The sequence below is a fragment of the Rhinopithecus bieti genome, unplaced genomic scaffold, assembly GCF_001698545.2.
Source record: "Rhinopithecus bieti isolate Rb0 unplaced genomic scaffold, ASM169854v2 scaffold_35856, whole genome shotgun sequence".
Lineage (NCBI taxonomy): Eukaryota > Metazoa > Chordata > Mammalia > Primates > Cercopithecidae > Rhinopithecus > Rhinopithecus bieti.
The window spans coordinates 2,143,974-2,161,473 of record NW_016815820.1 but is presented as its reverse complement, the minus strand read 5'-3'; the positions used below and the strand labels follow the sequence as shown (position 1 = coordinate 2,161,473).

Sequence of the window (17,500 nt, the reverse complement as noted above, 5' to 3'; positions counted from 1 at the left end):
GGGGTGTGGTGTTGGGAGGCAAGAGGCTGTAACTTACTTTTCCAGAGGTACTAAGGTCATGGTGGGGTAATCCCTGTCCCCACCTCACTCCTTGCTGGCTTCATGGGTAAGATCCGGAAGGCCCAAGGGTGGGTGGGGCGGGGCTGTCTAACCTACTAGGAAGGATTTCTAGCTGCTGCCAGCTCCAGGAGCTGAGGCCACATTAGCCAGTCCGCTGTTCCCCCTCCCCGCCTTGTAAGGCCGAGGAATCCCATCCTGGGAGTCTCTGGTGCAGTGTGGAAGGAGGGTGATATAGAATTGGAAACTTGAGAATGATTCAGTTCCATGTTACTTAACCAGGAAATCAAGGCGTTCAAGAGCATTCCCTTTCGCTTACTCCCTTTTCCTGGCTTGGCATCTTTTTACTGCTCAGGACCATTGGAATCTCAATTATGTGGTTTCTGCCAACAGCCTCACACGTCTGACCCTCTGTGCTTGGTCTTCTTCACACTCCTCTTTACCCACCCCAGCCTGAGTTTCTGGAGTTCCTCCAAACTCTATTCTTGACCCTCCTTCTCTCAATCCACACAGTCCTCTTGGTCAATCCCGCCCACTTTTGTTGTATCAGCTACTACCTCTCAGTGATCCTCAACAGGTGTGCAAAGGGAGGAGGAGAAGCCTATGGAGTCACGTGGGATCACCTGGTGGGGAGGGCTTTCCAACTGGTGACACCACCATTCACATCCACAGAGGAAACCAGAAGTCATCCTTGATAATTTCTTCTCCATCCTTCCAACATTCAATCAATCTCTAGGTCCTGAAAATTCTACTTCTTCACTACCTCTCCAGTTCATCTCCTCTCCATTCTTACCCTTCCTCCCCAATTCAGTTCCTAATCACTTTGGGTGGCTGGATCATAGTGATTCTCCTTTCTCTGGAAACTGACGTTCTGAGGGTGGCCCTGAAAGTCAGCAGAGAAAGGAATTTCTTCCTCTCTGATTCTTGGGAAGCAATTAAGGTCTGATTCAGATGATCAAGATCTTGGAGTATAAGTGAATTGAAGACAAGGAGATCTGGGGAGAGCTTTGTGGCTGGACCTCTTTGGGTGAACCTGGAAACTGAAAAGCCATGTCACAAACAGGTTTACCAGAAGGCTCCCTGCAAAAGAGACTTTTCACAAGCCATAGACAGGGACCAAGGGGCTGTCTAGAGCTCATGAAACAAAGCAGACAGAGAAGCAGGAATAGAGGCTATGCCTGGGTGGAACAGCATGGACTTCTCTTCATCAAGGCCAGTGTAGCTCCACTACTGCCCAATGAGCTGGCAACGGTGAAACCCTGAGCCCCTCATACAGTACCAGACCTCAAGGCAACCATCCAGTTCTCTGGTGGCAGGTCAATGGAAGGGACACAGAATTGTCCTCACTGGAATAGGCACTTATTCAGGAATTGAGTTTGCATTCTCTGCCAACACCACCATCTATGGACTCGTGGGATGTCTTCTAGGCAGCTATGGTGTCCTAGACCAGGCTAGCTCGAACCAAGAAGCTCTTCCCAGCAAAAGAAGTAAGGCATTAAATGCAATGTGGGTCCTGTAACAGAAAAATGGCATTAATGAAAAAGCTAGGAAAATACAAATAAAGTCTGGAGTTCAGTTAACAGTGTTACACAAATGCTAATTTTTAATTTTAAAAGTACCATGGTTATGAAGATGTTAACATTAGGGGAACCTGGGTTAAGGGAACTCTCAGTACTAACTTGGCAACTCCTCTGTAAATCTAAAATTCTTCAAAATAAAACTACCAAAGAAACAAAAAGAAATAAGGTTGGGGCTAATGTCAACAGGATTTGCTGATCTCACCATGTGTCTGTTATCTAGAAGCAAGTGGCTTTACAGAGTGATAGGCTGTTCTAGTAAAGACCCAGGGTGGTGCCAGGTAGGTGGACACCACTTTGCAAAGACTAAGTGATGTCAGAAAGGTTGCTGGCTGTGCTGTGAATGAAACCAGAAACAACTTACAATGTTTTCCCTTCGTGACTAAAAAATTCAAGGATCTCTAGGCTAGAGGAGGGAAAGGATGGCTCAGATGGCATCAATGACCCACTCTCAGAATGATCATTCTTGTTCTCCTAATCAACAGTGTGAAGGTCTGGGCATGCGAGAAAGGAATGCTACGCACTGGGCGCAGTGGTGCACACCTGTAATCCCAGCACTTTGGGAAGCCACGGCAGTCAGATCACCTGAAGTCGGGAGTTCGAGACCAGCCTGACCAACATGGAGAAACCCCACCTCTACTAAAAATACAAAATTAGCCGGGCATGGTGGTGCATGCCTGTTATCCCAACTACTTGGGAAAACTGAGGCAGGAGAATCACTTGAACCCAGGAGGTGGAGGTTGCAGTGAGCCAAGATCAGGCCATTGTACACCAGCCTGGGCAACAAGAGCAAAACTCTGTCTCAGAAAAAAAGAAGAAAAAAAGAAAAAGAAAGAAAGAAGGAAAGAAGGAAGCAAGGAAGGAAGGAAAGAAAAAGAGAGAGAAAGAGAAAGAAAGAGAATGAAAGAAAGAAAGAGAAAGAGAGAGAAGGAGGGAGGGAGGGAAGGAAGGAAGCCACAGGGCACAATGTCATAATCCCTTTATAAGCTGAGATTTCTACCCTGCCATTTGAGGCTCCCTATGGCATTAGGAAGAGACAGAAAAGGGGGTCAGAGTGTCAGGCTGATGATTGACCCTAAGATTCAGGGAGTCCTATGATTGTTACCACACCCTGTGGTGGCCAGGAAAGGTACAGGAGGAACCAGAGAACACCTGGGGCACATTGTGCCCTGTGGAATGGTGGGCTGAAGAAACTGCTACTCTAATCAGAGTCCCACCAAGGGTTCAAGAGCCTCAGGAACAGAGATTAGAGTTGTCGCTCTGGATCCAGAACCCCAACCAGTGAGAGCCTGCCTGAAGACAGGAGAATAAGGACTGGGCAGGTGGAAGAAGGAAGCTGTAGCCACATGGCCAATGGCCGCATGACTGGCGCTCCTATCTTTTTTCCCTTCCTTACTGTTGGAGTCCTATGGAATATTTACCTTTCCCTGTTTTTTTGAAGGAAGAATTACTGTCTTTAATGTTTTCTCTTTCTCATTCCTCATCTTTTCCTTCTCGAGCAGACTATATGGAGAGTGGTTGAATTGACACCAGCTTGCAGAATGGTGAGATGGAGTCAGGATGGAATTGGGAATTGGAGATCCTGGATTTTGACCACAGAGGCCCTGTGACCTCACCCTTGGCATTTGGGCTGTGACCAGCTGGGGAAGGGAGGCTGCAGCTGTAGTATGTAGGATGACTATTAGATTAGGTTTATTTTCAGAGACTTGCTTTCATTTCTATCTAGTAAACCCTACAAGCCAGAAACTTGGATGCCATCCTTGACAACTCATTCTCCTTCACTCATAACTCAAAGAAATGTCAAGATCTGAAAACTTGATTTCCCAAAGAACTCATCAACTTACCTACTGCCCCCAAGACTTACAGCCACTGCCCTAATTCAGGTCTTCCTCACCTCACCCCTGATGGAACAATCACCTCCTTAACTGCCTCTCTGCCTTCACTCTTTCCCTGTTCAATCTTGTCAAAAGCAAATTTCCAGCCAGGCTTGGTAGCTCACGCCTATAATCTCAGCACTTTGGGAGACCAAGGCAGGAGAATTGCTTGAGGCCAGGAGTTCAAGATCAGCCTGTGCAATATAGTGAGACCCTGCCGCTACAAAAAAATTTAAAAATTAGCCAAGCGTGGTGGCACACACCTGTAGTCCCAGCTACTTGGGAGGCTGGTGTGGGAGGATTGCTTGAGCCCAGGAGGCAGAGGCTGCAGTGAGCCATGATTGTGCCCCTGCACTCCAACCTGGGCGACAGAGCAAGACTTTGTCACCCTCCCTACCAGAAAAGCAAATTTCCTTCTAACATTACCAAGTCACTCCCAGCAAATAAGTTTGTTTAGTTCAGCAAGCCAGACCCCACAAGTCACCTCCAAGCCCTCTCTAGCACAGATCCTAAGGATCTAGACCTCTTGACATTCCCACTCCAACATGATTGGTGCTCCCATTCAAACCATGGTCCTTTCTCATATCATGCCTCTGTTTATACTGGCCCACCAGAAGTGCCATCCATCCACCCATTGACAACTTAACCCTTTAGAACTCAGCTCGAGATATCATCTCCTTCTAAAGACCTTTCCTGTCTTTCTTCCAAGGACTCAACGCACCCCTTCAGCAAGATTAGGTAGCCCTCCTATGGGATTCCATCATATCCCTCGCAGACCTCTCTGATGTTGCACTGAGCTCATTGTATCATGAGTGCTGGTTTGTCTGCAGCTCCTTCAGTCCTTTCCGTGCCGGCAAGGCCCAGGAATTGGTCTGATCCATCACTACATTCCCAGTCCTTAGCAGGATCCAGCCTCCCTTCTGCTAACTAGAATCTGCCTAAATACCTTCCTAGGCTTCCTATTGCCCTTAGGATGAAGAACAAAGTTCCTAACTGAGTTCACCGAAAGGTCCTTCAAGACTTGACCTCAATCTCCTTCTCTAGCCTCATGCTTTTCCAGCCCCCATTCTGCGCCCCTCGACAGCATTTACATTGACATTTCTCGTTGCCCTGAATGTCTTTCTGCTGTGTGTTCCTACACGGCCCTTGACTCTCCCCATTGTAGCGTTTATGGACTTATTGTAAATTGTTTCATGTCTTCTCCACTAAATTCCATGAAAATAGGAGCCATGTTCGTCTTGCTCACTCTTCCATCCATAGTGCCCAGCACTAATAGACTACTTGACAATACTAAATAAATCATGAAATCATAACTTCACAAACTCCTGTTGTCATCAGGCCATCTGGGGTGATCTAAATGACTAGGAACAGGATCACAGGGTAGGACATGATATGGGGTGACAGGACCGCCCCAACCCTGGCCCCCAGCCTAAACTAATCTGGTGTGGAAATGCTTTCTTCCTAGGAAGAGAGTGGAGGGAAAAGACGGAGGGGTTCTAAGGTGGTGTAAATGCTTCCTAAGGACTGCCCTCTGGGGTCTCGTGGTATCTCAGGCTCCTCACACCCCACCACCCCTGGGGCCAACCGCTTGGCCAGCCACACTGTCCTCAGAGTGTTCCCAGCAAAGTCAGCAGAGACCCAGCAGATGGAGGAAATAATGGGAGAAAAGAGTGGAAAGTGGGAGTGGGGAATGGGTTCACAATGCATTTGTTCAGGGATCTTTACTCATTCTGTGATGAAGAGAAGGTGACACCTCATTGGCTCACTGGGGGTCTAGGAGACTTGGGCTCAGCTGAAGAGGGACAGACACTCAGGGTGGGGCTCCGTGCCATCAGCTTATCAGACAGCCGCCTTTCTCTTTGAAGGGGTTCTTGTCCTCAGGGATCCCTTTGAGAAAAGGGTCGTTTCCTGCTTGGGCCTCCACATACTCCTTGATTTCCTTTCCCGCTTTGGAAATCTGTGAGAACACAAAAAATGTTTTAGGTCCTTGTTACTTTCTCTGGATCCATGATTTGGTCAGTGCTGGAAAAACAGGCTTCTGGGCAGGGCAGAGACAGAGGCCAAAGAGGAGAAAGACAGGGGACAGACAGGTGTTCGGGGGTGTGAGTTCCTCAATCTGACCCACAACACTGACCTTGACCTTCATGGGCTGCTTGGCCAGAGCCAGCCCAGACGCAGGGCTGGACACGCTGAGCTCTCCAAGGCCCTGAGGCTCTCTCTTGTTCTGAGGGAGGCTGGCGCCTTCACAGAATCAACCCCAGCCTTTCTCTGCATCCTACCCCATCCCAGAGGTACCTCCTGCTGCTTCTGCGGCCCTGGAACAGTCCCACCACCCTTTCCGGTCACTTCCTCCTTCCTGGGGCTCATCAGGAACAGGAAGGGAAGAGCAGGGATGGGGCGAGGAGGCTCACCGGAATTCTTGTGTTTTTCACTTCCTTCTTTAGCTGCTCCACCTCCATCTTCAACAGATCCTTCTCGCTGAGATCCTGGGCCATCCTGCCCTAGACAGACCCAATCCTGGAAAGGATTCAGCAGCCAGGATCATAAATCTCATCAGCTCTTCCAGCTCCCTTCACACCTCAACTTCTAGCATCTCCCCTGCCATATCCCTCAGTTCAGGCCCCTCATCATTCAACAGATATTCACTCCATCCTTGCACGCCCTGCCTCTTCAAGAGTCTGGGCTCAGGAGGGGAGGAAGCTCCCAGTCTGATGGGAAAGGGACAATTTTTGCCTTTGGATTGACTGTCTACGGAGGAAATCTGGATTGTCTGTCTACAGAGCCATCTGTCTGTCTATCTACAGAGGAAACAGAGAAGAAAGGAGAAGGAGTTTCTTTCAGAGAGGAAGATCTGGGAAGCAATATTATTGTTTCATATAGTGACTCAGAGTTTTCCTCTTTCTCTCCAAGTCCAGCAAGGGAGAGTATACAATAATGTTCAAGAGAAGGGGGTCTTGGCCAGGCATGGTGGCTCACCCCTATAATCCCAGCACTTTGAGAGGCCGAGGTGGGAGGATCGCTTGAGCCCAGGAGTTCAAGATCAGCCTGGCCAACATGGCGAAACCTCATCTCTATAAAAGATAGAAAAATTAGCCAGGGTTGGTGGTGAGTACCTGTAATCCCAGGTACTCAGAAGGCTGAGGTACGAGAATCTCTTGAACCCAGGAGGCGAAAGTTGCAGTGAGCTGAGATCACTGTACTCCAGCCTGGGTGACAGAGTGCAACTGTCTCAAAAAATAAAAAAAGATCCCGGGTGCAGTGGCTCGTGCCTGTAATCCCAGCACTTTGGGAGGTCAAGACAGGCAGATCACCTGAGGTTGAAGGTTTGAGACCAGCCTCGCCAACATGGTGAAACCCCATCTCTACTAAAAACACAACAAATAGGCAGGCATGGTGGCAGGCACCTGCAATCCCAGCTACTCAGGAGGCTGAGGCAGGAGAATTGCTTGAACCCAGAAGACGGAGGTTGCAGTGAGCCAAGATGACACCGCTGCACTCCAGCTTAGGCAACAAGAGTGAGACTCTATCTCAAAAAAAAAAAAAAGAGAGAGACGAGGGGGTCTGGAGCTTGCCAGACTCCAACTCTGATCCCAGCTCTGCTGCTTCCTTACTGCTTCCTTAGTGTGGCCTTAGGGAAGTCACTCAACCTCTTTGAGTATTAGTTTCCCCAGCTGCAGATGGGTATTAAAAAAACCTACCACATGCGGCCGGGCGCGGTGGCTCCAGCCTGTAATCCCAGCACTTTGGGAGGCCGAGACGGACGGATCACGAGGTCAGGAGATTGAGACCATCCTGGCTAACACGGTGAAACCCCGTCTCTACTAAAAAATACAAAAAACTAGCCGGGGAGGTGGCAGGCGCCTGTAGTCCCAGCTACTCGGGAGGCTGAGGCAGGAGAATGGCATAAACCCGGGAGGCGCAGCTTGCAGTGAGCTGAGATCTGGCCACTGCACTCCAGCCTGGGCGACAGAGCGAGACTCCGTCTCAAAAAAAAAAAAAAAAAAAAAAACCTACCACATGCAGTTATTGTGGGTACTAAGAAAATAATGTCTACAAAATATTATAATATACTACCTGGCACATAATGAACACTTAGTACACTTATTATCACTAATAATGCTATTGTTATTATTATCACTGCAGGGTTATCAGGAAGGCCTGCCTGGTGCCTAGCCCCAGTGATACTAAGAGTAGATCCCAGCCCAGTGCAACCTCAGCACCTCTCACCTGCCACAGAAGAGCACGCTTTCCAAGTCACTTGTCCTGGACTCAGGTAAGATAGTGTTTGAGCCTCCTAGTTCTTCATCAGCTGAAAATCTTCAGATAAAGCAGATGGCCTGGAAACCAAAATCTCTGATGCCTAAGCTGATCATAGGCTCAAAGTTCTAAGCCCATCACCCGCCTGAGCCGTCAAGCCCTCACTGCTGCAGAGCAGAGACAGACATTCTCCCCACAAAAACAAACTCAAAAACAGAAGCCACCTTTTCACCACCTTGCCCTGTGTTAGCCTCACTCTTTTGGTGACCTCACTAGCTTAGAGCCTGCAGCGCTTCTATTTCCCCACCTCCACATCGCAGCCCCACCTGCCCCCCTTTGCTTGCTTTCTCCTCCTTCCCTTCCCACCTCTGAGCATGCTCTGAGGCTGTCCTTCCTCCTGCGGCAAGTCCTAGACCAGCCCCTAACCTCCCTAAGCAAGGTGCCTTGTGCGCCCATTGGAACCCCACTGTTTCACCTTACAAAGTTCTGCTAGCTCACTCTTCATCCACTCATTCAATAAATATGTACTTGCTCACCATGCTGTGCCACTTAGTACTTGGGGCATGGCAACCTCTAATGCCTCTGTTCAAGCTTCTTTGCTGCCACACCTCCCTCTGAGTCCTGAATGTGGGTTCCTGAGCACAGGACCCACATCCTGTTTTTTTCCTTGCTCTCCCTCCAGGACCACCCAAGGGCTATGCCATTTAACAGACATTGAGCTCCTGCTCTGGCTGACACCCATCCAATGACAAGAGACCCGCTGAAGGAGCAAAAGTTAAGGGACCAATATGGTCGGTGGGAGGTCCTCTTATTCTCCTGTCTCTAGGATGACAGGCTTGGTGGTAGGAGGGGCAGAGAGGAGGCCCGCGGTTCATCCTAACTTCCCTGCTCCAGGACCCAGTCCAACTCTCAGCTGGGAGCTCTAAGAGTTTGAAATCAGGACAGGATCCTGGAGGTCGTCTGGTCCAACTGTCCTGTTAATGCATGAACTACAGCCCATACCTCCTAGGCAGGCTCAGTGCTCTGTCCACCGCTGCTTCCTAAAATCAATAAGTTGATCTGGAATTTGAACCTGGTGCTTCTCAAATCCAAGTCCTTCCTGTTGTCTAATCTGAGTTCCTCACATTACACTTGGTCAATTTCATCTTGTCCTGCCTTCATCAGCACAGAGCATGTAGGGCAGATCTTCATCCCACGCAACCCTTCACAGGCTTGCTAACACCCCTCTGGGACCTCTCTGGTCGTGTCTTCCCGGTGTCCAACCCTGACCCCTCTTGCTGCCACATCGGCTGTTTTCTATTTTTGCTGTGCTGCCGTCCCACAGTCCTCTCCGGTATGACCAGTCTCCATATCCTATCCACCCTCCACTCCCCTGTCCCTTGGTGACTCATCCCCGAGCTTCCCAAGGAAGCCCCCACCCTCTGCCCTTTCCTCCCGCCTTCCATGAGTGGAAAATCCACCTCCACCCCCTATAGCAGGCCAGCCCCCTTCCTCCCCAGTCTCCCACCCCATCCCCCCACCGACCAGTTTCCTCTCCAGGACCAGGGAGCAATCACAGCTGCCCCGACCTTGGCTTCCTCTGCTGGGTGGGATTGGGGGCTGGGCCCCCAAATGGGCCCCTGGCTTCCCCCTTCCTCTGGGCAGGGGACAGAGAGGCACAGGCTCAGGGAGCAGGACTGACTTCCTCTTGTCCCGGAATGAGCATGCCTGCCCTTTGCAAGCAGGTTTGGGTCTCACGCAGAGGAAACCAAAAGCAGTAAGAGGGAGGGAAGGCAGAGCAACCAATCAAGGGCAGGGTGAGACTCAAAACGAGCGGGCTCCCTGGGGAGCCAGACAGAGGCTGGGGGTGATGGCGGAGCTACAGCAGCTGCAGGAGTTTGAGATCCCCACGGGCCGGGAGGCTCTGAGGGGCAACCACAGTGCCCTGCTGCGGGTTGCTGACTACTGCGAGGACAACTATGTGCAGGTAGGTAGAGTGGGCGGAGGACTGACACCCCAGCCCCCGGAGAGGGGACCCTGAGCCCAGCCCCAAGTGGGGCCCTGGGAGCCATCCTGACAGTGCTTGTCTTGGGCCTTGGCTGAGAAATCCTCTCACTCCAGACTTCAGCTTCATCCCAGACCCCAATACTTAACCCTGACCCCATACTACCCAAGCCCTCACTGTGCCCTTTCTGTCTCGCCTCAGAGATGTCTGGGACAGACAGTGCGATTCCATCCTATTCTCAGGCATCACTGCAGGTTCATCCTTCTGAGTCCCCCCAGGTCGATCCAGAGACCCAAAGCCTCCGTCCTCACGCAGATGCTAGCGATCATTCTATTTCCAGGCCGGCTCTGGGTGAGGCTTCAGAAGAACTTCCCAAACAGCACAGTGAACCTGAGATGGATCCTGAGTTTGGGAAAGGAGAGTGGGGATAAGGCAGAGTAGGCTGGGCTAAAGAGAGGGGATCTCATGCAGAGGGAGGGGGATGGCCCACATGACTGCTGGGAGCAGGCTACTAGCAAAAGATAGGGAGGTGGCATTGTAGAACAGTTTTTAAATTGTATGGTTGTCCTGGGGCTGAGAGCATAGATTCCTGGATTCAGGGAGGAGAGGCAAGGCAACTTAGCCGTGATGGAAATCACTTGTTATTTCATTAATCTGTACAACTACCTTGTGAGACACGTATTATAATTCCTATTTTATACATGTGGAAACAGTAGCTCAGGGAGGTGAGGTGACTTGTCCAAGGCCGCACAGCTCCAAACAGCAGAGCCAGGCATTTATTTTTGCTCTTGTTGCCCAGGCTGGAGTGCAATGGCTCGATCTCGACTCACTACAACCTCCGCCTGCTGGGTTCAAGAGATTCTCCTGCCTCAGCCTCCTGAGTAGCTGGAATTACAGGCATGCACCACCATGCCTGGCTAATTTTATATTTTTAGTAGAGACAGGGTTTTGCCATGTTGGTCAGGCTGGTCTTGAACTCCTGACACCTCAGGTGATCCACCCGCCTCGGCCTCCCAAAGTTCTGGGATTACAGGAGTGAGCTACCATGCCCGGCTAGTCTTTTTTTTTTTTTTTTTTTCTTTGAGACAGGGTCTCATCTGTCACTCAGGCTGGAGTGCTATGGCATGATCGTAGCTCACATAGCTTCACTGCAGCCTTGAACTCCTAGGCTCAAGCAATCCTCCCACCTCAGCCTTCTGAGTAGCTAGGACTACAGGCGCATGCCACCATGCCTGGCTACGTTTTTTTATTTTGTTTTGTAAAGACAGGGTCTCGATATGTAGCCCAGGCTGGTCTTGAACTCCTGGCCTCAAGTGATCTGCCCACCTTGGCCTCCCAAAGTTCTGGGATTACAGGCGTAAGCCACCACATTTGGGCTTACCTGACTTCTGACGCCAAGCCCTTTCCTCTCCATCTTTCTGCCTCCCTACACGCTATGTGACTTTACGACAGTTTATTTGCACTCTCTGTACCCGGTTTCCTCTGCTCCCTGAAGAGCTGCAGGCTAACCTTGTTACCCCTTGGGCAAAACTTTAATTTTCTAACCTGTACTAACCGAACTATGAGAACAGGCATAGAGACCTCGTAGCATAGTAAGAATGTTGAAAAAAGAAATAAATGAGGAACAAGTGCTCATGGGAAATGACAGATTAAAGAGAGTCAGTGATGACAGCAGTTAAAACTCTCTGGACCCTTCCTTTGGGCCAGGCATGTTACCAGCATGGCCTCCCTTCATCCTCATCTGAAGTCCAGTGAGGCGAGTCCCATTCTCACTTCACAATGAGGAAGCTGAGGTTTGGAAAGGTTAAGTCACTTTCCCAGAGGTCTCCTAGCTAGTGTCAGAGCCCAAATTCAAACCCAGAAATCTGATTCCAGAGCCCACTCCCTATGCCACTAACTGAAAATGCTACTCTGGGTATCATTTCGGTCTGTATAGATGTTGAATGACCACCTGCAGATGAGACAGAATGAGGCTTGCAAACCAGCGCATTCTCCTAGCACAGAAAGGCATGTTCCCTCTATGGACAAGGATCCAAGCAGTCCTTTCCATTCCTTCCATAACTTCTGCACACCTCAAAGAGCTTCCGCAGGGCTCTCATTTGCACACACAGTGTTCACACACAATTTGGGGTCACAAAGACCTAAGTCCAGTTTCCAGCTCTGCCACCTACCAACTACAGGAACTGTGGCAAGTTCCTCCTCTGATTCTCGTGCCTGCCTTCAGGGGTGGCTCCATGGGTTCAATATAAAAATGTATCAAAGCATTTAGCCTAGTGCCAACTCCTTCAGAAGAGCAGGATAAATGGCAGCTCTTACCATGACTGTCATCATCATTATCATTCATTGGAAGGATGGATAATAAGAATCAGTTCTAGGGAGGAGAAGCTGTCCTTGCAAAAATACGTGGGGCGTGAGAAGCCTTGACCCAACTTGGAATCCTTGGATTCCTGCTTCTTTCATGCAGAACAATAACTACTAGAACACACAACCTGTTACCTTTCCTGGCCTTTCTGAGGATCTTTGTCTAGGCAAATGCCTAGGAAGGTTCTGGATCTCAGAACTGCTGTTACCTAAGGCCTGATTCCCCTACCCTCCATCCCCATCTGCAGCCCCTCTCTCCCCACACCACCCAGATGCTAGGAAACCCATGGGGAATTAGGGAAGGCAGACCAGGGTCACCTGCAGAGTTCTCCGCCAGGGTTGACTGACTTTACAGACAGGGTAATTTGCATGACGAACAAGCACTCAGCTGCAGAGATGGATCTCAGATGCTTGTCCCCGCAGACCTAACTTTGGGCCAGGAGCAAAGCCAGGGGTCAGTAAGTGTTCAGGCTCCAGGTGCCCAGAGCTGGGCCCAAGCAGACACTTTTCCTGTTTGGGCCAACAATTCCACATGTCAGTTTGGGGAGGAAACTATACAGGAGAAGGCAGGCAAGCTAAGAAATCTGGGTGGAGATGGAGGAGTAGTCACTGCTCAGTTCTGGGCCTGTTTCCTCATTTGGTAAAGGAAGGTCCTGAACTAAATCAAGACCTGCTATCCTGTCTGGTTTTAATATCCTGGGTTGATTTCTTTGCCTTTTCAAGATTCTTGGTGACATATGCTGAGAAGATGTAAGTTTTGTTGCATACGCTGATGAGATGTAAATAAACATGCAAATGAGCATCTCTTTCCTGCTGTTGGAAAAGAAAGACAGGGAGGAGACAGCCACCGCATGGGCTTCCGGGGAGGTTCTGGCTCAGGCTCCATTAGAGGCTCCCAGGTGTCTCTCAGACCTTGCTCTGAGAGTTTGTAGGTCTGCTCTCCATTGACAGGCCCTGAGGGGCACCTGAGGGCTCAAGCAAGGGGACCCCAGTGTGTACCCTTGCCTGTTGGCCCACTGGCTCTACCCCAGATTCACCCTGGACTTGCCCCCTACCTGTGTTAGAAAGGTACAGGCTAGAGTATGGCAACTCCATGACCCAACAAGAGATGAGGAAGCTGCCTGGGGAACCAAAAGACCAGAGGTTTTGCCCTAGCCCCCACTGCCTGATCTGGGACCAAAAAAAAATTTCTTGGCCGGGCACGGTGGCTCACGCCTATAATCCCAGCACTTTGGGAGGCCAAGGTGGGCAGATCACCTGAGGTCGGGAGTTTGAGATTAGCCTGAACAACATGGAGAAACCCCATCTCTACTAAAAATACAAAAAATTAGCTGGGTGTGGTGGTGCATGCCTGTAATCCCAGCTACTCGCGAGGCTGAGGCAGGAGAATCGCTTGAGCCTGGGAGGCGGAGGTTGCAGTGAGCTGAGATCGTGCCATTACACTCCAGCCTGGGCAACAAGAGCGAAACTCCATCTCAAAAAACAAACGAACAAACAAAAAAACTTCTTGCCTTCAGCCACTGCCTGCTTACCCCTCCTGCACTGACTGGCAGTGTGACCCTGGCCAGTGCCTGGCACAGTGCCTAGAATACAATGACAATGTGCCCAGAGAATGTTTGGGATCCCATTCGATCTGCTAATTAACTCACAAGTGCATATTTATGAAGAATCTTTTGCCTGTTGGGTGTGATTCCATGACGGGATATAGGATGAAACAGACAAGCTCCCTGTTCTCATGACACTTCTATTTAAGGGAGGGTGGGTAGATAACGAAAAAAAAATACATAGATAATGTTTGATAGTGCTAAATGCCATGAAGAAAAGAGAACAAGGTAAATATGATAAAGAGGCAGTGAAGGCGTGGGCTGAGGGAAATCTTAGTGTGGTGAAGGAAGGTGTCTCTGGGAAACTGAGGCCTGCTAATAAGGATTCTGAAAATAAGTACAGCATGTGTCAAGGCCCAGAGGCAGAAACAGTTCAGCTTGTTCAGGAACAGAAACCCAATGGCCAATGTGGCTGGAGGGGAGAGTGGGAGAGGGGGAGTGATGAAGAGAAAGGCAGGAGCCAGACCTGGAGGGGCTATACGTAGGCCACGGTTGGAAGCTTGAATTTTATCCTCAGGGTATTAGAAAGCTATTAGAGGGAATGAATGAATAAAGTCCCTCTGTTCTGGGCCTCAGTTTCCTTATTTGAGTTCCCAAACACCAATCTGCAGACTGGAGCTAAACAAAGAGTCACATGGAAAGCTTTTTTTTGGTTTGTTTTTGAGACAGGGTCTCACTCTGTCACCCAGGCTGGAGAGAAGTGATGTGATTTTGGCTCACTGCAACCTCCGCCTCCTGGGTTCAAATGATTCTTATGCCTCAGCCTCCTGAGTAGCTGGGATTACAGGCACGCACCACCATGCCTGGCTGATTTTTGTATTTTTAGTAGAGACGAGATTTTGCCATTGTAGCCAGGCTGGTCTCAAACTCCCGACCTCAAGTGATTTGCCTGCCTGGGCCTCCCAAAGTAGTGGGATTATAGGCGTGAGCCACCGCGCCTGACATGGTTTGTTGTGTTTAAGAATGTCGACTGGGCGCGGTGGCTCACGCCTGTAATCCCAGCACTTCAGGAGGCCGAGGCGGGCAAATCACCTGAGGTCGAGAATTTGAGACCACCAGCCTGATCAACGTGGAGAAACCCTGTCTCTACTTAAAAAAAAATACAAAATAAGCCGAGCATGGTGGTGCATGCCTACAATTCCAACTACTTGGGTGGCTGAGGCAGGAGAATCGTTTGAACCCGGAAGGCGGAGGTTGCGGTGAGCTGAGATCGCACCACTGCACTCCAGCCTGGGCAACAAGAGCGAAACTCCGTCTCAGAAAAAAAAAAAAAAATAGAATGTCTGCTCTAGCCAGTGTTGCCTTCCTCTTTCCTTTCTACTATTCACCCCCACTCCAACCCCTAAAAGGACAGCCTGTTACTTAAATCTTCAGGAGGGTCGTACCATCATCTGTACTCAGTCCTCAGCTTGACTATTTGAGAATGGATATCTTTCCCTCCCTTTGCATCTGTTCCCCAAGGCTGCAGATTCACTTTTTTTAAAGTGAATTTAAAGTGATGTTGTAGCTAGTCCCTCTTGCTACAACATAATTCTGCTGAGAGCCACCTCAAACATCTAAGGGTTGTGGCTCTGTCCCAATCCAGCGCCTATTTTCCCTAAATCCTCTCCCATCCCACCCCAGCCAGCCAAGGACCCAGTGGAAGATGCTGGCCCTTAGGCCGGGGCTGTGTGTATTTCAGGCCACAGACAAGCGGAAGGCGCTGGAGGAGACCATGGCCTTCACTACCCAGGCACTGGCCAGTGTGGCCTACCAGGTGGGCAACCTGGCCGGGCACACACTGCGCATGTTGGACCTGCAGGGGGCCGCCCTGCGGCAGGTGGAAGCCCGTGTAAGCATGCTGGGCCAGGTAAGGGGCGTGGGGCGTGGGAAGGCATCTTGCGCCAGGCCTCAACTCTTCAGCCCGACTCAGACATTTTCTACGTCAAAAGTTCCTTCCTGCTTTCCCCCATGTCCAAATGCCCAACTCTACAGCAGAAGGTTGGCACTTTCCAAGCTTTTTGGACCTCCTTATCTCTGTGGCTCTGCTACAAATTCCCCGAAGGCAGAGCTTTTTCTTTCTTGGAATTCTATCCTGGACATTAGAAAGTGGTATCTACCAATCAGAGCAGCGGCACATACAGGAAAGAAGCAAATAAACCCTGTTTGCATCTAAATACAAGCAGTGCCTTAATAAATATCCTAGACCCAGGGTGCTAGCTTGACAAGGTCATCTTCAGCCCTGGAAGCACTGCCAACACCATACAGTATACACCCTCCACCCCGCCACAGTGTTCTAGCGCACACACCCTCCTTCCTTCCTGGATCCTTGACCGAGGAATTGCCCCATAAAGCACATGCACAGACCCAGCCACACATTCAGCCTGGCCTGTGCATCACCCACATGTTCAGTGGGTGGGGTGTGTCTTTTCCTCTCCCCCCACAGACCAGAGTTCCCACCCTTTCGAACTGTAGGCTTTCTCCACGGAACATTCTGAGAGGAAGTCAATTCACTTATTTGTCCCCCAAAGCTGATCAAGCCACCATTCTCTGCCACCTCCATATTCTCCCCCTCTGCTCCCAAGCCAGCCCAGTGCTTGTCTCTTCCCGGCATCCCCAGGGATGTTGTGTTTTCTCTTTTCCTCCTGTTCCTGCTCAGCTAATAATAACCCTTACTCTCTTTCCACCAGGAAGTTTCTCCAAAGTGGCTTCATCCTTTCCTGCCACTTTTCCCAATTGCTATGTAGCCTGGTGGGGGAGCAGGGGGAGGGGAAGGGCCCTCTTTTTCTAGACCTCGTTGCCTCCCATGGTGCCTCCCCCAGCCCAGAGTCTATCTTCTTCCTCCTTAGGGGAAGGGCAGTGGACACAGACCACCCCTCTCTGTCACCTTGAACCCTGTCATGCAGATGGTGAACATGCACATGGAGAAGGTGGCCCGAAGGGAGATCGGCACCTTAGCCACTGTCCAGCGGCTGCCCCCGGGCCAGAAGGTCATTGCCCCAGAGAGCCTACCCCCTCTCACGCCCTACTGCAGGAGACCCCTCAACTTTGGCTGCCTGGATGACATTGGCCATGGGATCAAGGTAGACAGAGGACCCTCTTCTTTCCCTCCAACCCACCCTCTCATGCCTTGTGGCCCCTTTCCCTCCAGACCCCCAGTTCTCCTGCACATTTTGTCCCAACTTGCCACTCCTTTCTTTCCCCGCTCCCTGAAGCCACCACTCTGAGCTCTTCTCCCTCTCCCTAGATTTTGTAATCCCTCCCTCCAAAACTGGTCTGTACCGTCCTCAGAGGATCTGCTGAGTGTGAGATCCTGAGCACCCCTCGCCCCCCCGCCCCGCCCCTGTGGGCACCGGGCATGTGGGAAGGGGAAGAGGGGGAAGGGAGGATGTCAGGGTGTGCATGAGAATGGCTCCCAGCCACATGAGAACAGCAACTTCCTCTGTCTGGGGGTTTGAGGTCACTGCACTGAGCAGTCACCCCACAGCTGCTTTGGTGAGAAGAAGCGGGGATGCAGCCACACAAAGGGGACTTGGTGAAGAGAGGGGAGCATGGCGCTGGCGTCTTCTCAGCCCATGTCCTTCTGCGAGGTCGGAGAGGGCATGCACTCACACCCGTCCCGTCTTCAATTCCTGTCTCCACACCTTGACATTTCTGTATTGAAATGAACCCCTTGATATCCTGAACTTATCAGCCCCCGTTAAAGGGGAAACCACACTCTCCCCTTCAACCACCACCAGGCCTCCTCCCCACCAGTAAGGTCTCTGTTGTCCAACTTATATTCTTTTTTTTTTTTTTTTTTTTTTT

At 50.5% G+C, this 17,500-nt stretch overlaps 2 protein-coding genes and 1 long non-coding RNA gene across 7 annotated transcripts in view; 2 read left to right on the top strand and 1 right to left on the bottom strand.

Moving 5' to 3' along the window:
• Positions 1-8,753, top strand: part of LOC108516492 (uncharacterized) — a 15,626-nt gene extending 6,873 nt beyond the window's left edge. Inside the window, exons 2-3 of the long non-coding RNA XR_001881846.1 lie at positions 7,652-7,781; positions 8,448-8,753. This is a non-coding gene — a long non-coding RNA (uncharacterized LOC108516492). The remainder of the gene's footprint in view (positions 1-7,651; positions 7,782-8,447) is intronic.
• Positions 3,027-9,464, bottom strand: GNGT2 (G protein subunit gamma transducin 2). 4 transcript variants are annotated; one of them, XM_017854017.1, is made up of 4 exons: positions 9,334-9,464; positions 7,736-7,845; positions 5,920-6,025; positions 3,027-5,465 (listed from the first exon to the last, which is right to left on the bottom strand). In XM_017854017.1, the coding sequence occupies exons 3-4, from the start codon at positions 6,001-6,003 to the stop codon at positions 5,340-5,342; spliced, it is 210 nt and encodes a 69-aa protein (XP_017709506.1). In that variant the 5' UTR covers positions 6,004-6,025; positions 7,736-7,845; positions 9,334-9,464; the 3' UTR covers positions 3,027-5,339. The 4 variants fall into 4 exon arrangements, with proteins under 4 accessions (XP_017709506.1, XP_017709505.1, XP_017709508.1 ...); XM_017854016.1 differs by having other exon boundaries at positions 9,290-9,382; XM_017854019.1 differs by lacking the exon at positions 9,334-9,464 and adding an exon at positions 8,132-8,286.
• ABI3 (ABI family member 3) overlaps positions 9,122-17,500 on the top strand; it is a 13,141-nt gene continuing 4,762 nt past the window's right edge. The window contains exons 1-3 of one of the 2 annotated variants that reach the window (XM_017854013.1): positions 9,122-9,731; positions 15,396-15,545; positions 16,600-16,776. In XM_017854013.1, the coding sequence (XP_017709502.1) occupies positions 9,615-9,731; positions 15,396-15,545; positions 16,600-16,776 (444 nt within the window). In that variant the 5' untranslated portion in view covers positions 9,122-9,614. Of the gene's footprint in view, positions 9,732-15,395; positions 15,564-16,599; positions 16,777-17,500 lie in introns of both variants that reach the window. The other variant, XM_017854012.1, reaches the window with a different exon arrangement.